Source organism: Biomphalaria glabrata, chromosome 9 (assembly GCF_947242115.1).
Source record: "Biomphalaria glabrata chromosome 9, xgBioGlab47.1, whole genome shotgun sequence".
Taxonomy (NCBI): Eukaryota; Metazoa; Mollusca; class Gastropoda; family Planorbidae; genus Biomphalaria; species Biomphalaria glabrata.
The window spans coordinates 16134375-16150624 of NC_074719.1; the positions used below are offsets into that span (position 1 = coordinate 16134375).

Here is a 16250-nt window from a genome sequence, read left to right on the forward strand (position 1 = left end):
AAATCATTGCCGCAGAACAAATGTTTCAATGTCATTCATTATCTTTTACGACATAAGTGAGGAAGTAATGTTAGAGTTACAGTGAACATCTAGAGCACGAAATCAATCGATGATAAAAGATATTAGATGAATGTGGTCTATTTTTGTGTGTACATGTCAAGTTTGTTCTACACATCAGCTCATCGAACAGACAGTGGCTGTTGTTGACTAGGTGTTGGAGCAGTGGCTAAATGCCATTTCTCTGATGAAGTGATCTTTCAGTGACTAGATTTTGTTTTAGTGACTAGTCGTTGTTTCAGTGAAATAAGTGTTTTTCTTTTTCAGTGACTAGGTGTTGTTCCATGAACACATACAATGCTTGCGTTATTGTGTTTCATTCTCTCTGCGTCTCTGTGTTGGGCTCTACCTCCCAGACCACATCTTGTGTTTATTGTGGCTGACGATTTAGGTAAGTAACACAAGTAGTTAAGACTAGAAAAACGTTAGGTTGATCACTAAAAACAAACATTATAAATAGTAACAATTAGTTTTATTATCCAAATGAAAATTATTTTTTATGATTCTGTCGTATACAAAACTTTTAAAGATAAAAAAAGTTCGCTCTAAAAAAAACAACAATATTAACAACTGAAACTTATTGCTTAAGTTTTATTTCTTTAAAAAATCCGTCTGTTAATACTTTATTATGTTATCTATTTTTAATTTTCACTACGACAAACTAAACAATTCCAAGGACGCTAGATTGAGCTTCAATGTTGCCAACTAAACAAAAGCTAAAAACATGCGCAAAAAATAATCATAAGACTTTAAAAAAACACCTAGCTTATCAGCACTTCCTTTATTCTGTACACCGGATACACCAAAATACTTGCTTTTTATGGATTATCCTCCATGTATGAAAATCTGCCATGTTTAAATAAACTATAAAATAAGATGTATACAATAGAGAATAGTGTCCACATCGCTCCTATTAATGACCAGGCCTGTCTTTTCAACTAGGTTGGAATGATATAGGCTACCACAACCCAGACATCATAAGTCCTACCATAGATTCTCTGGCCTATTCTGGGATTATACTGAACCAAACCTATGTGCAGCCTTTATGTTCACCGTAAGTAGTTTAGATTGGCTGAAAACAGTCATCAGTAAATGTAGGAAATCATGTAAGAGACATCCTTAGTCAGCTTTGCATTAAACCCTAAAAGTGCTGAGCTGTTTTACAATGGAATTACAATTCTGATTTTCTAAGACAATGGAATTATTTTCACCTTATGAGTTAAACGAAATAATAATGTAATAAGTAAAGCGAATGTGTCAATGTAAAAATAGTGTGAATGAAGCTCTCAAATCAAAATAGCTAATAGGCTTAAATCCATTTGTTCAAATTAAAACATTTGCTTGTAGGCCTACATATATTTGATTAAATTTTGAGATGAATAGACTTAATTTTGTATGTTCGTGTGTCACAGTATAAAGTAGATTTTGAGGTAGACATAGATCTAAATCTACACTAATGTAGAGTTAAAAATTGGCTTTTATAGAGTTCATTCTGTGTTGCGCATGCGTGACCTTTTTTCATGAATGAATATAGGCCTATCTCAACACAGCTACGCAGCTTTATTTAGCGAACAGCGAACAAATGTATTAAAAATGCTTTAGAAAAACAAATTTGAATGTTAATTTGATTAAAATATGAAATGAATGGACAATAATTAGTATGTTTATGTGTTAAAGCATAAAACTATCTTTGCGAAAAGAAGTTTTATCATCTTAGAGCTCAATAAGAGTTTTAGACCTAGGCCTAGGAATAGACTCAGTAGAGAGATGTGTTAATCACTGTTAATGTGTAACCATTTGGTAATGTCTAATGAAAGGATTTTCGCCAGGAAATCTGTAGTCACAGAGATCAGGAACTAATTTATGTAAAAAATGCTTTTGAAACACAAAATTGAAGGTTAATTTTATTATATAATGAAATCAATGTATCTTCTTTTGTATTTTCATGTGTCAAAGTAAAAAACTATCTGCGCAAAGTGTATTTCTTAAAATTAGATCTAGGTCTAAATCCTTTCGATCTTTTCTCATGTCAACATTGTTAACCATGGCCTAGATCCATAAATACTATAGCTTTAATAGAGTCAGACTACTTTATTTTTTTTTAGGGTCTTAAGTTTGTTTTAGGGCTACAATACATACACTACGGTCTAAGTTAGTACCCAAGGAACATTCCTGCCTAGTTTTATCAAGATTGGTCAAGCGGTTTTGATGTCTATAAGTAGTATACATACATACACCTCACATTCTACTTTATAGTATAGAAGATTGTATGTTTAGATGGTTCAGAGCAGTGCAAATAAATTCATGAATAGATGACGCAAACAAACGAATGACTAGAGAGAGAGAGCGGCTTCCACTCTGGCATTCTTGAGTCTTCTAGCCTACTAGAACAGCTTATCTGGCATCATGTACACTGTATAGACACCAACCAATCGCTGACTTCTTCTCACCATCACCATAGAAACACACATACACACACTCCATAACACCCACAACATGCGTATTACGTAATGGGTATAGATTTTTAAAAAAAGGAACTCGTGCATGCATTGGTTTACGTAACCTATTGTGATCTATATCTACATGTTGATAGAGGCTAAGGGAAATCTCAATGTGTACAAAGAAATTCCATAAAACAATCACAATTTTAATTTGTTTGATTAGAATATTTGTAGACATGATTGTTGAACTTATTTGAAATGACTAAACGAGTCAAACATAACACTTGATTGGATTTGTTCCTGTATTTAGATCCAGAAGTGCTCTTCTAACAGGTGTCTATCCATTCAGGCTTGGAACACAGGTGAGTAGTTCATCTATAGCTAGCTTTTTTGTTTTTGGTTGAACTGATATAATACCATTTTTGTACAGGATTGAATTTGTTAACTCTTTCTTTGTAGCAGTCAATAATATCACTCTGTAGGAAGTATTACAGGCAATCTATAGCAAGTATTACAGTCCCTCTGTAGGAAGTATTACAGTCCCTCTGTAGGAAGTATTACAGTCCCTCTGTAGGAAGTATTACAGTCCCTCTGTAGGAAGACTTACAGTCCCTCTGTTGGAAGTATTACAGTCCCTCTGTAGGAAGTATTACAGGCAATCTATAGCAAGTATTACAGTCCCTCTGTAGGAAGTATTACAGGCAATCTATAGCAAGTATTACAGTCCCTCTGTAGGAAGTATTACAGGCAATCTATAGCAAGTATTACAGTCCCTCTGTAGGAAGTATTACAGTCCCTCTGTAGGAAGTATTACAGTCCCTCTGTAGGAAGTATTACAGTCCCTCTGTAGGAAGTATTACAGTCCCTCTGTAGGAAGTATTACAGTCCCTCTGTAGGAAGTATTACAGTCCCTCTGTAGGAAGTATTACAGTCACTCTGTAGGATGTATTACAGTCACTCTGTAAAAAGTATTGCGGTCAATCTGTAGGAAGTATTGCACCGCTCGCTCCAAGATGGTGGTCAACTACAAACATATTAAAAACAACTAACTAGTGGTCATCGAGCAGAGTTGATACTATATCAAAATTTTATTTTTAGTTGGCAGCAGGGTGCTTTCAGTTTAGTGTCTTTGAGTTTGTTTATTTGATCTATTTCTGTCAAAATCTCATTTTCATTTTCTGATGTTTTTCTTTCAGTTTCGCTATATCTCCTCATCTCTTTTGATCTCTCTCTCTCTCTCTCTATCTCTCCCTCTTTCTCTCTCTCATCCTATCTATCAATCTATCTATCTGTCTGTCTATCTATGTATCTATCTATTCCTTTCTTTCTCTCTTTCTCCGTTTCTCTTTCACTCTTTCTCATTTCTCTCTCTTTTTTCTTTCTCTCTCTCTCTATTTCTCTCTTTCTCTTTCTCTCTCTCTCTCTCTCTCTCTCTCCCTTTCTCCTGTTCACGTGCTACTATATTTTATTTCTTAGCAACAAACATTGATTTAAAAATTCCAAACATTAACTAAGAGCAGATTACTCTGATTAATACATTTTTTTTAAATGTTTGATATAGAAACATTTATCTACCCTGTGTCTCTACATTTGTAGCTCCCATGTAACTGATCTCAAAGTGACCAACGGGCAGCTAAATCTTCATTTGCTATATCCCTAGCATACTATAGGAGATTTTCATACTCGGATAGGAATCGAAAAATTGCTTTTTTTTTTTTTAAGTCTCTCCGGTGTACAGAATACGGAAGCAATGATATTTTAACAAACCACTTTTGTGGGTGCATATTTCAGCAGTCAAACGAACTTTCTAAAACTCTTTAGATAACATCACACATTAACTATATTTTTAATTTTGTCTGTTTTAGCCTGCAAGAGTAATCTTTCAATGTTTCGTCTTGGACTTGCATGTTTTGTCCGTTATTTCACAATGTCTCATAATCTTTCTCGTTTAAATATTTGTACGTTGTGTTCCATTATATCTCCACCATATTTCTTCATATTTCTTTCTCTTCTTTTTTTTCTCATTTGCTATATTGTATTACTTAAAGAACGTAAACTAAATGTGAAAAGTCAAAGTGTAAACCGTGATTCACTTTTAGTGTGAAAATCCCTAATATGACAATGTTTGTGATTTATTGATTACAATACCAGACTCTCCCTATTTCAGCACTTGGTCATCTTAAACAATCAAGAGGTCTGTGTACCACTGACCCGGTCATTGTTGCCTCAAGTTTTGAAATCGAATGGATATAAGACTCACATGGTAGGAAAGTAAGTATATTTTTAATGGATATAGGACTTACTGGGTGCGAATATATATATATATATATATATATATATATATATATATATATATATATATATATATAAAGTATAGTTTATACATAGTCCAACTAAGTATTTAATCTGTCTCTATAGTAATGTAATTGTATGTGTATTGTGTGTGCGTGTTTTAGGTGGCATCTAGGTTTCTGTAAGTGGGAGTGTACACCTACCTTCAGAGGTTTTGACACATACTACGGCTATTACAACGCTGATGAAGATTACTACAGTAAAATAACAGGTAGTATAATAAAATAGCTAAAATAGTAAGGAAGGAGCTACTGAATATACAAGCTCAATACTAGAACTATAGAGAGAAGACTATCTAAACATTGTTGTCTAATACTAGAACTATAGAGAGAAAACTATCTAAACATTGTTTGTCTAATACTAGAACTATAGAGAGAAGACTATCTAAACATTGTTGTCAAATACTAGATCTATAGAGAGGAGACTATCTAAACATTGTTGTCAAATACTAGAACTATAGAGAGGAGACTATCTAAACATTGTTTGTCTAATACTAGAACTATAGAGAGAAGACTATCTAAACATTGTTGTCTAATACTAGAACTATAGAGAAAAGACTATCTAAACATTGTTGTCTAATACTAGAACTATAGAGAGAAGACTATCTAAACATTGTTGTCTAATACTAGAACTATAGAGAGAAGACTATCTAAACATTGTTGCCTAATACTAGAACTATAGAGAGAAGACTATCTAAACATTGTTGTCTAATACTAGAACTATAGAGAGAAGACTATCTAAACATTGTTGTCAAATACTAGAACTATAGAGAGAAGACTATCTAAACATTGTTGTCTAATACTAGAACTATAGAGAGAAGACTATCTAAACATTGTTGTCTAATACTAGAACTATAGAGAGAAGACTATCTAAACATTGTTGTCTAATACTAGAACTATAGAGAGAAGACTATCTAAACATTGTTGTCTAATACTAGAACTATAGAGAAAAGACTATCTAAACATTGTTGTCTAATACTAGAACTATAGAGAGAAGACTATCTAAACATTGTTGTCTAATACTAGAACTATAGAGAGAAGACTATCTAAACATTGTTGCCTAATACTAGAACTATAGAGAGAAGACTATCTAAACATTGTTGTCTAATACTAGAACTATAGAGAGAAGACTATCTAAACATTGTTGTCAAATACTAGAACTATAGAGAGAAGACTATCTAAACATTGTTGTCTAATACTAGAACTATAGAGAGAAGACTATCTAAACATTGTTGTCTAATACTAGAACTATAGAGAGAAGACTATCTAAACATTGTTGTCTAATACTAGAACTATAGAGAGAAGACTATCTAAACATTGTTGTCTAATACTAGAACTATAGAGAAAAGACTATCTAAACATTGTTGTCAAATACTAGAACTATAGAGAAAAGACTATCTAAACATTGTTGTCTAATACTAGAACTATAGAGAAAAGACTATCTAAACATTGTTTGTCTAATACTAGAACTATAGAGAGAAGACTATCTAAACATTGTTGTCTAATACTAGAACTATAGAGAGAAGACTATCTAAACATTGTTTGTCTAATACTAGAACTATAGAGAGAAGACTATCTAAACATTGTTGTCTAATACTAGAACTATAGAGAGAAGACTATCTAAACATTGTTGTCAAATACTAGAACTATAGAGAAAAGACTATCTAAACATTGTTGTCTAATACTAGAACTATAGAGAAAAGACTATCTAAACATTGTTTGTCTAATACTAGAACTGTAGAGAAAAGACTATCTAAACATTGTTGTCAAATACTAGAACTATAGAGAAAAGACTATCTAAACATTGTTGTCTAATACTAGAACTATAGAGAAAAGACTATCTAAACATTGTTGTCTAATACTAGAACTATAGAGAGAAGACTATCTAAACATTGTTTGTCTAATACTAGAACTATAGAGAGAAGACTATCTAAACATTGTTGTCTAATACTAGAACTATAGAGAGAAGACTATCTAAACATTGTTTGTCTAATACTAAAACTATAGAGAAAAGACTATCTAAACATTGTTGTCTAATACTAGAACTATAGAGAAAAGACTATCTAAACATTGTTGTCTAATACTAGAACTATAGAGAGAAGACTATCTAAACATTGTTTGTCTAATACTAGAACTATAGAGAGAAGACTATCTAAACATTGTTGTCTAATACTAGAACTGTAGAGAAAAGACTATCTAAACATTGTTGTCTAATACTAGAACTATAGAGAAAAGACTATCTAAACATTGTTGTCAAATACTAGAACTATAGAGAGGAGACTATCTAAACATTGTTTGTCTAATACTAGAACTATAGAGAAAAGACTATCTAAACATTGTTGTCTAATACTAGAACTATAGAGAGAAGACTATCTAAACATTGTTGTCTAATACTAGAACTATAGAGAAAAGACTATCTAAACATTGTTGTCTAATACTAAAACTATAGAGAGGAGACTATCTAAACATTGTTTGTCTAATACTAGAACTATAGAGAGAAGACTATCTAAACATTGTTGTCAAATACTAGAACTATAGAGAAAAGACTATCTAAACATTGTTGTCTAATACTAGAACTATAGAGAAAAGACTATCTAAACATTGTTGTCTAATACTAAAACTATAGAGAGATAAGACTAAACATTGTTGTCTAATACTAAAACTATAGAGAAAAGACTATCTAAACATTGTTGTCAAATACTAGAACTATAGAGAGAAGACTATCTAAACATTGTTGCCTAATACTAGAACTATAGAGAAAAGACTATCTAAACATTGTTGTCTAATACTAAAACTATAGAGAGATAAGACTAAACATTGTTGTCAAATACTAGAACTATAGAGAGAAGACTATCTAAACATTGTTGTCTAATACTAGAACTATAGAGAAAAGACTATCTAAACATTGTTTGTCTAATACTAGAACTATAGAGAGAAGACTATCTAAACATTGTTGTCTAATACTAGAACTATAGAGAGAAGACTATCTAAACATTGTTTGTCTAATACTAGAACTATAGAGAGAAGACTATCTAAACATTGTTGTCTAATACTAGAACTATAGAGAGAAGACTATCTAAACATTGTTGTCAAATACTAGAACTATAGAGAAAAGACTATCTAAACATTGTTGTCTAATACTAGAACTATAGAGAAAAGACTATCTAAACATTGTTGTCAAATACTAGAACTATAGAGAAAAGACTATCTAAACATTGTTGTCTAATACTAGAACTATAGAGAGAAGACTATCTAAACATTGTTGTCAAATACTAGAACTATAGAGAAAAGACTATCTAAACATTGTTGTCTAATACTAGAACTATAGAGAAAAGACTATCTAAACATTGTTGTCTAATACTAGAACTATAGAGAAAAGACTATCTAAACATTGTTGTCTAATACTAGAACTATAGAGAGAAGACTATCTAAACATTGTTGTCTAATACTAGAACTATAGAGAAAAGACTATCTAAACATTGTTGTCTAATACTAGAACTATAGAGAGAAGACTATCTAAACATTGTTTGTCTAATACTAGAACTATAGAGAGAAGACTATCTAAACATTGTTGTCTAATACTAGAACTATAGAGAGAAGACTATCTAAACATTGTTGTCTAATACTAGAACTGTAGAGAAAAGACTATCTAAACATTGTTGTCTAATACTAGAACTATAGAGAAAAGACTATCTAAACATTGTTGTCAAATACTAGAACTATAGAGAGGAGACTATCTAAACATTGTTTGTCTAATACTAGAACTATAGAGAAAAGACTATCTAAACATTGTTGTCTAATACTAGAACTATAGAGAGAAGACTATCTAAACATTGTTGTCTAATACTAGAACTATAGAGAAAAGACTATCTAAACATTGTTGTCTAATACTAAAACTATAGAGAGGAGACTATCTAAACATTGTTTGTCTAATACTAGAACTATAGAGAGAAGACTATCTAAACATTGTTGTCAAATACTAGAACTATAGAGAAAAGACTATCTAAACATTGTTGTCTAATACTAGAACTATAGAGAAAAGACTATCTAAACATTGTTGTCTAATACTAAAACTATAGAGAGATAAGACTAAACATTGTTGTCTAATACTAAAACTATAGAGAAAAGACTATCTAAACATTGTTGTCAAATACTAGAACTATAGAGAGAAGACTATCTAAACATTGTTGCCTAATACTAGAACTATAGAGAAAAGACTATCTAAACATTGTTGTCTAATACTAAAACTATAGAGAGATAAGACTAAACATTGTTGTCAAATACTAGAACTATAGAGAGAAGACTATCTAAACATTGTTGTCAAATACTAGAACTATAGAGAGAAGACTATCTAAACATTGTTGTCAAATACTAGAACTATAGAGAGAAGACTATCTAAACATTGTTGTCTAATACTAGAACTATAGAGAGAAGACTATCTAAACATTGTTGTCTAATACTAGAACTATAGAGAGAAGACTATCTAAACATTGTTGTCAAATACTAGAACTATAGAGAGAAGACTATCTAAACATTGTTGTCAAATACTAGAACTATAGAGAGAAGACTATCTAAACATTGTTGTCTAATACTAGAACTATAGAGAGAAGACTATCTAAACATTGTTGTCAAATACTAGAACTATAGAGAGAAGACTATCTAAACATTGTTGTCTAATACTAGAACTATAGAGAGAAGACTATCTAAACATTGTTGTCTAATACTAGAACTATAGAGAGAAGACTATCTAAACATTGTTGTCAAATACTAGAACTATAGAGAGAAGACTATCTAAACATTGTTGTCTAATACTAGAACTATAGAGAGAAGACTATCTAAACATTGTTGTCTAATACTAGAACTATAGAGAGAAGACTATCTAAACATTGTTGTCTAATACTAGAACTATAGAGAGAAGACTATCTAAACATTGTTGTCAAATACTAGAACTATAGAGAGAAGACTATCTAAACATTGTTGTCTAATACTAGAACTATAGAGAGAAGACTATCTAAACATTGTTATCTAATACTAGAACTATAGAGAGAAGACTATCTAAACATTGTTGTCTAATACTAGAACTATAGAGGGAAGACTATCTAAACATTGTTGTCTAATACTAGAACTATAGAGAGATAAGACTAAACATTGTTGTCAAATACTAGAACTATAGAGAGAAGACTATCTAAACATTGTTGTCTAATACTAGAACTATAGAGAAAAGACTATCTAAACATTGTTGTCAAATACTAGAACTATAGAGAGAAGACTATCTAAACATTGTTGCCTAATACTAGAACTATAGAGAAAAGACTATCTAAACATTGTTGTCTAATACTAAAACTATAGAGAGATAAGACTAAACATTGTTGTCAAATACTAGAACTATAGAGAGAAGACTATCTAAACATTGTTGTCTAATACTAGAACTATAGAGAGAAGACTATCTAAACATTGTTGTCAAATACTAGAACTATAGAGAGAAGACTATCTAAACATTGTTGTCTAATACTAGAACTATAGAGAAAAGACTATCTAAACATTGTTGTCAAATACTAGAACTATAGAGAGAAGACTATCTAAACATTGTTGTCAAATACTAGAACTATAGAGAAAAGACTATCTAAACATTGTTGTCAAATACTAGAACTATAGAGAGAAGACTATCTAAACATTGTTGTCAAATACTAGAACTATAGAGAGAAGACTATCTAAACATTGTTGTCTAATACTAGAACTATAGAGAGAAGACTATCTAAACATTGTTGTCAAATACTAGAACTATAGAGAGAAGACTATCTAAACATTGTTGTCTAATACTAGAACTATAGAGAGAAGACTATCTAAACATTGTTGTCTAATACTAGAACTATAGAGAGAAGACTATCTAAACATTGTTGTCTAATACTAGAACTATAGAGAGAAGACTATCTAAACATTGTTGTCTAATACTAGAACTATAGAGAGATAAGACTAAACATTGTTGTCAAATACTAGAACTATAGAGAGAAGACTATCTAAACATTGTTGTCTAATACTAGAACTATAGAGAGAAGACTATCTAAACATTGTTGTCTAATACTAGAACTATAGAGAGATAAGACTAAACATTGTTGTCAAATACTAGAACTATAGAGAGAAGACTATCTAAACATTGTTGTCTAATACTAGAACTATAGAGAAAAGACTATCTAGACATTGTTGTCTAATACTAGAACTATAGAGAAAAGACTAAACATTGTTTGTCTAATACTAGAACTATAGAGAAAAGACTATCTAAACATTGTTGCTTATAGCACATGAAGTAAATGATGAGCTACCTAACATCTCCACTACAGAAATAAAAATGTCTTACATATTTGGAACAGAATCCTGACCTTATTTTACTATTTTTATACAGTTAATAAAAAGTTCGCCTTTTAAAAGACGATCTGCCCGACAATTTGTTTCTTTATTTAATTTATTTATTTATTCAGAACTTTCACTTGTCTAATAAAATCAAATTCAACGTCTTTTCAAATGAAATCATATTAATACAAACTTGTATTTGGTCATCTTTCATCACGAAGAGATAAAAGATGTCAGACGCCAGGTTCCGGTTGTCAGCACATCCGCAGAACTATATCCTCATTGTATCAAGTTGAGCTTAAGCCTGTTGTACATTAGTTTTAGGATTATATTCTAAGCGAATATTTTTAAGCATCCAGAAGAATACGTTTTAATTTTTAAAAATAATGTAAGATTGAACGATCCTATTTGTATCATCCTAGGTTTGAGTGTATTTGAAAGTAAAATGAATTTACTAATAAAATTGATAGTAATTATTAGTAAGGTATAATACATTTAATTGCACATTATTCATAGGCGTACAACTACAAACAATATAATTGTTTTCACATTGAGATGTTATAATTTTGAATAGAGATGTACTCAAAGATTTTCTATTTAAAAATGATTTTAAATAAGGCTGCACTTTAGAAAAGATGCTGAGAAATGTTGACAAAATCACTGAACAACATAGCGCTTTATTTCTATATTTCTTTGGCTTGTCATTATTCAATGACATTTTCTGTAGTGACATTGTTCTGTATTGACATTCCCGAATGACTAGAAACATATTTCTCTATATTTGTAATCAGACAAAGGAATTGATTTCCGGATCAACACAACTGTGGGCAAAGAAGCTGTAGGCAATTACTCAGCAGTAAGTCGTTTTGATGTTTACATATCTCGCATAATTCAACACTTCTACAACAGTAGGATATGTTCACTTTGAAACTTCACATTGAAGAGCCAACTAGTGTGTCATATTTCTAAATCTGACTCTTTTTGTTTTGGCGCATGTTTCTAGTATCAGTACGCTACACGAGCTGAAGAGATTATCAAGTCACATGACCCGGACACACCGTTGTTTCTGTACTTACCATTCCAGAATGTTCATGAACCTTTAGAGGTAGAAATCTAGATATACGCTACATTCTTTCTCTCTCTCTCTATTTCCCTTTCTTTCCCTTTCTCTCTCTCTCCCATCCTCCTTCTTTAATACTTTCTCTCTCTCTCTCTTTCTCTCGTTCTATCTAGATTTTCTTTTCTTTCCCACTCACCGTTTTTTTTTCTCTCCCACTCTTTTTTTTTCTTTCTCTCTTTCTCCTTAAATATCTCTCTCTCTTCGTCTCTTTTTATCTTTACTCTTAGTTTCTCTCGTTTCTCCTGTCTGTCTTTTTTTTTTCTTTCCTTTAAATGTATTTGTTTTTTTCTTTCCGTTTAAGTCCTGCTGTCCTTTTTTTTTCTTCAGAAATGAGATTTCGTTTACAAATACATGACTATATAGTTCACCTTTCATTGCCAGGTACCTGATCAGTACTTGAAGCTCTATCCAAACATCTCCGATGAAAACAGAAGAAATCTGTCTGGTATGTTCTGAATGTTGTCTGTAAGAATTCATGACGTGAAAGTCTTTCTTCAATTAAAATAGTACACTTAGTTAGCATGGATGGATTCTGCCAGTTGTTCCTATTAAAATAGTACACTTAGTTAGCATGGATGGATTCTACCAGCTGTTCCTATTAAAATAGTACACTTAGTTAACATGGATGGATTCTGCCAGTTGTTCCTATTAAAATAGTACACTTAGTTAACATGAATGGATTCTGCCAGTTGTTCCTATTAAAATAGTACACTTAGTTAACATGGATGGATTCTGCCATCTGTTCCTGTTAAAATAGTACACTTAGTTAGCATGGATGGATTCTGCCAGTTGTTCCTATTAAAATAGTACCCTTAGTTAACATGGACGGATTCTGCCAGCTGTTCCTATTAAAATAGTACACTTAGTTAGCATGGATGGATTCTGCCAGCTGTTCCTATTAAAATAGTACACTTAGTTAACTTGGATAGATTCTGCCAGCTGTTCTTATTAAAATAGTACACTTAGTTAACATGGATGGATTTTGCCAGCTGTTCCTATTAAAATAGTACACTTAGTTAACATGGATGGATTCTGCCAGCTGTTCCTATTAAAATAGTACACTTAGTTAGCATGGATGGATTCTGCCAGTTGTTCCTATTAAAATAGTACACTTAGTTAGCATGGATGGATTCTGCCAGTTGCTCCTATTAAAATAGTACACTTAGTTAACATGGATGGATTCTGCCAGTTGTTCTTATTAAAATAGTACACTTAGTTAACATGGATGGATTCTGCCAGCTGTTCCTATTAAAATAGTACACTTAGTTAGCATGGATGGATTCTGCCAGTTGTTCCTATTAAAATAGTACACTTAGTTAACATGGATGGATTCTGCCAGCTGTTCCTATTAAAATAGTACACTTAGTTAGCATGGATGGATTCTGCCAGTTGTTCCTATTAAAATAGTACACTTAGTTAGCATGGATGGATTCTGCCAGTTGTTCCTATTAAAATAGTACATTTAGTTAGCATGGATGGATTTTGCCAGTTGTTCTTTTTCTGCCTGCCAAAGTGATCAATGTACGACCACTTCAGCTACACATGTAGATCTATACGCGGACTGTGGCACCAAGATTATTAAGTCAAAGTCCTAGTCTAAACATCATACAAGATGTCAGTAAATTATGACGAGTAATGCTTTAGCTCTAGACTATAGACTGACTATCGTATATGTATGTATGGCTCCTTTTGTCTCGAAAGGCAATGGATGCGCCCAAATGAGTCACTGGTTTTGGCTTAATCTTGAGACGGGGCAGAATCTGGTGTGGCTAATCAAGCCAATTCTAGAACGGCAGACTTTACCACAATTCGTACATGTGTATGCCTCTGATTTAGGGCTAGCAGACAGGGCAGCTTTCTTTTTATCCCTCTTGATTAAAGCCGCTTCAATTCTTTTGTTCTCAGCATGTTTGTCCCAGCACGCACAGTCTGTCTCCATGCACTCCGGTCTTTGGCTATGTTTTCCCACATACTTTCGCTGATGCCTGAGGCTCTCATGTCTCTCTTGCAGACATCTCTATATGTTAGTCTTGGGCGGCCCTTGGGTCTGACTCCTTCCACCAGCTCAGCATATAAGATATCTTTCGGGATTCTGCCATCTGGCATGCGGGTGACATGTCCGAGCCAGCGTAATCTTCTTTGTGTCAGGAGAGCATACATGCTGTTCATATTGGCCAATCTTAAAACTTCCTGATTGGAGACATGGTCCCTCCAAGAGATGCCCATTATGCGTCTCAGGCAGCGCAAGTGGAAACTATTCAATCTGTGCTCTTGGTACATGTATGTTGACCAGCTCTCACTGCCATAAAGGAGAGTGCTCACAACACAGGCGTTGTAGACTAGGATTTTGGTCGCTGTGGTCAATTTACCATTTTCCCAGACGCGCTTGGAGAGTTTTGCCAATGCTGTGGTAGCTTTTCCTATCCTTTTTGTCAGCTCGATGTCTAAGTCTAGGTTACTGACAATTGTTGAACCCAAGTAGGTAAATTCCTGCACCACTGAAAGGGTGTGGTTCCCAATTTGTATTATAGGTATTTCTGCGACGTCTTGTGCCAGGATTTCGGTCTTGGAGAGACTTATAGTAAGGCTAAACTCTTGACAAGCAGCTGCTAAGGCGTTCACTAGCTTCTGTAGACCTCCTTGTGAGTGAGATACGAGTGCCGCGTCATCGGCAAACAGCAGCTCCCTTATCAAGATACGACGCCTTTTCGTTTTGGCTTTAAGACGTGCCAGGTTAAAGAGCCTTCCATCGGATCTGCTATGAATGTATATTCCGTCTTCCAGGGATTTAAAAGCACTGGATAGTACGACTGAGAAGAAGATGCCAAATAGTGTAGGGGCCAGTACACATCCTTGTTTGACACCGCTCTTAATGGAGAATGGCCTGGAGGAAGAACTTTCAAACTGAACGGTGCCCTGCATATTTTCGTGAAAAGCTGACACTAGTTTTCTTAACTTATTTGGGCAGCCGATTCTCTCTAGTACAGCAAACAGACCGCTTCTGCTAACAAGGTCAAAGGCCTTGGTCAAATCAATAAAAGCTATGAAGAGGGGCTGCTTTTGTTCTCTGCTCTTCTCCTGTAGCTGCCGAAGAGAGAAAATCATATCTGTTGTAGATCTACCTGCCCTAAAGCCACACTGCGACTCTGGATAAACACGATCTGCCAGGATCTGTAATCGCTTTAGTAATACTCTAGCAAAAGCCTTTCCGACTATGCTAAGCAGTGAGATGCCTCTGTAATTGTTACAATCAGAGCGGTCGCCTTTATTTTTATAAATTGTAACAATGTTGGAGTCTTTCAATTCCTGGGGGACCATTCCTTGTTCCCAGCACAAGCTTAGCAGTTCATGGAGTGGTTTGATTAGGGCATGTTTTCCAGCCTGAATTACTTCAGCAGGAATGCCATCTCCTCCGGGTGTTTTCCCATGTGCAAGCATGTCAATGGCAATGCTCAGCTCCTTTACTGAGGGCGTTTCGTCTAATTCCGTCAAAACTGGAAGTGATGGGAAGTTGGAAACAGCATTTGGTGAGATGGCGTTTTCAATCTGGTAGAGTTCTGCATAGTGTTCAACCCATCGTTCCATTTGCAGCGCACGATCGCTGATGATTGAGCCATCTTTTGACTTTAGCGGAGCACACTTGCTGGTGTGAGGTCCAAAGGCTTTTCTCATGCCCTCATATAGTCCTCTTATGTTACCACAGTCGGCACAAGATTGAATATCTTCGCATAGCTCCTGCCAGTATTTGTTAGCACATTGTCTCGCTACTCTTTGGGCATTGTTACGTGCAGCTCTGAGCCTTTTTAAGTTGCTTGGGGTGGGATCCTTCTTGTAGATTAGCATGGCTGCTCTCTTGTTCGTAGTGGCAGTTTCCATTTCTGGTAGACTAGCTTCAAACCAGTCTTCGCTTTTCTTGGTTTTGTTTCCAAAGAC

At 33.6% G+C, this 16250-nt stretch overlaps 1 protein-coding gene across 1 annotated transcript in view; it reads left to right on the forward strand.

The window, feature by feature from the left end:
* LOC106075603 (arylsulfatase I-like) overlaps positions 1 to 16250 on the forward strand; it is a 26615-nt gene continuing 10365 nt past the window's right edge. The window contains exons 1-8 of the mRNA XM_056041098.1: positions 1 to 448; positions 1000 to 1111; positions 2809 to 2860; positions 4666 to 4769; positions 4955 to 5061; positions 11989 to 12053; positions 12201 to 12302; positions 12699 to 12762. Of these exons, the coding sequence (XP_055897073.1) occupies positions 355 to 448; positions 1000 to 1111; positions 2809 to 2860; positions 4666 to 4769; positions 4955 to 5061; positions 11989 to 12053; positions 12201 to 12302; positions 12699 to 12762 (700 nt within the window). The 5' untranslated portion in view covers positions 1 to 354. The remainder of the gene's footprint in view (positions 449 to 999; positions 1112 to 2808; positions 2861 to 4665; positions 4770 to 4954; positions 5062 to 11988; positions 12054 to 12200; positions 12303 to 12698; positions 12763 to 16250) is intronic.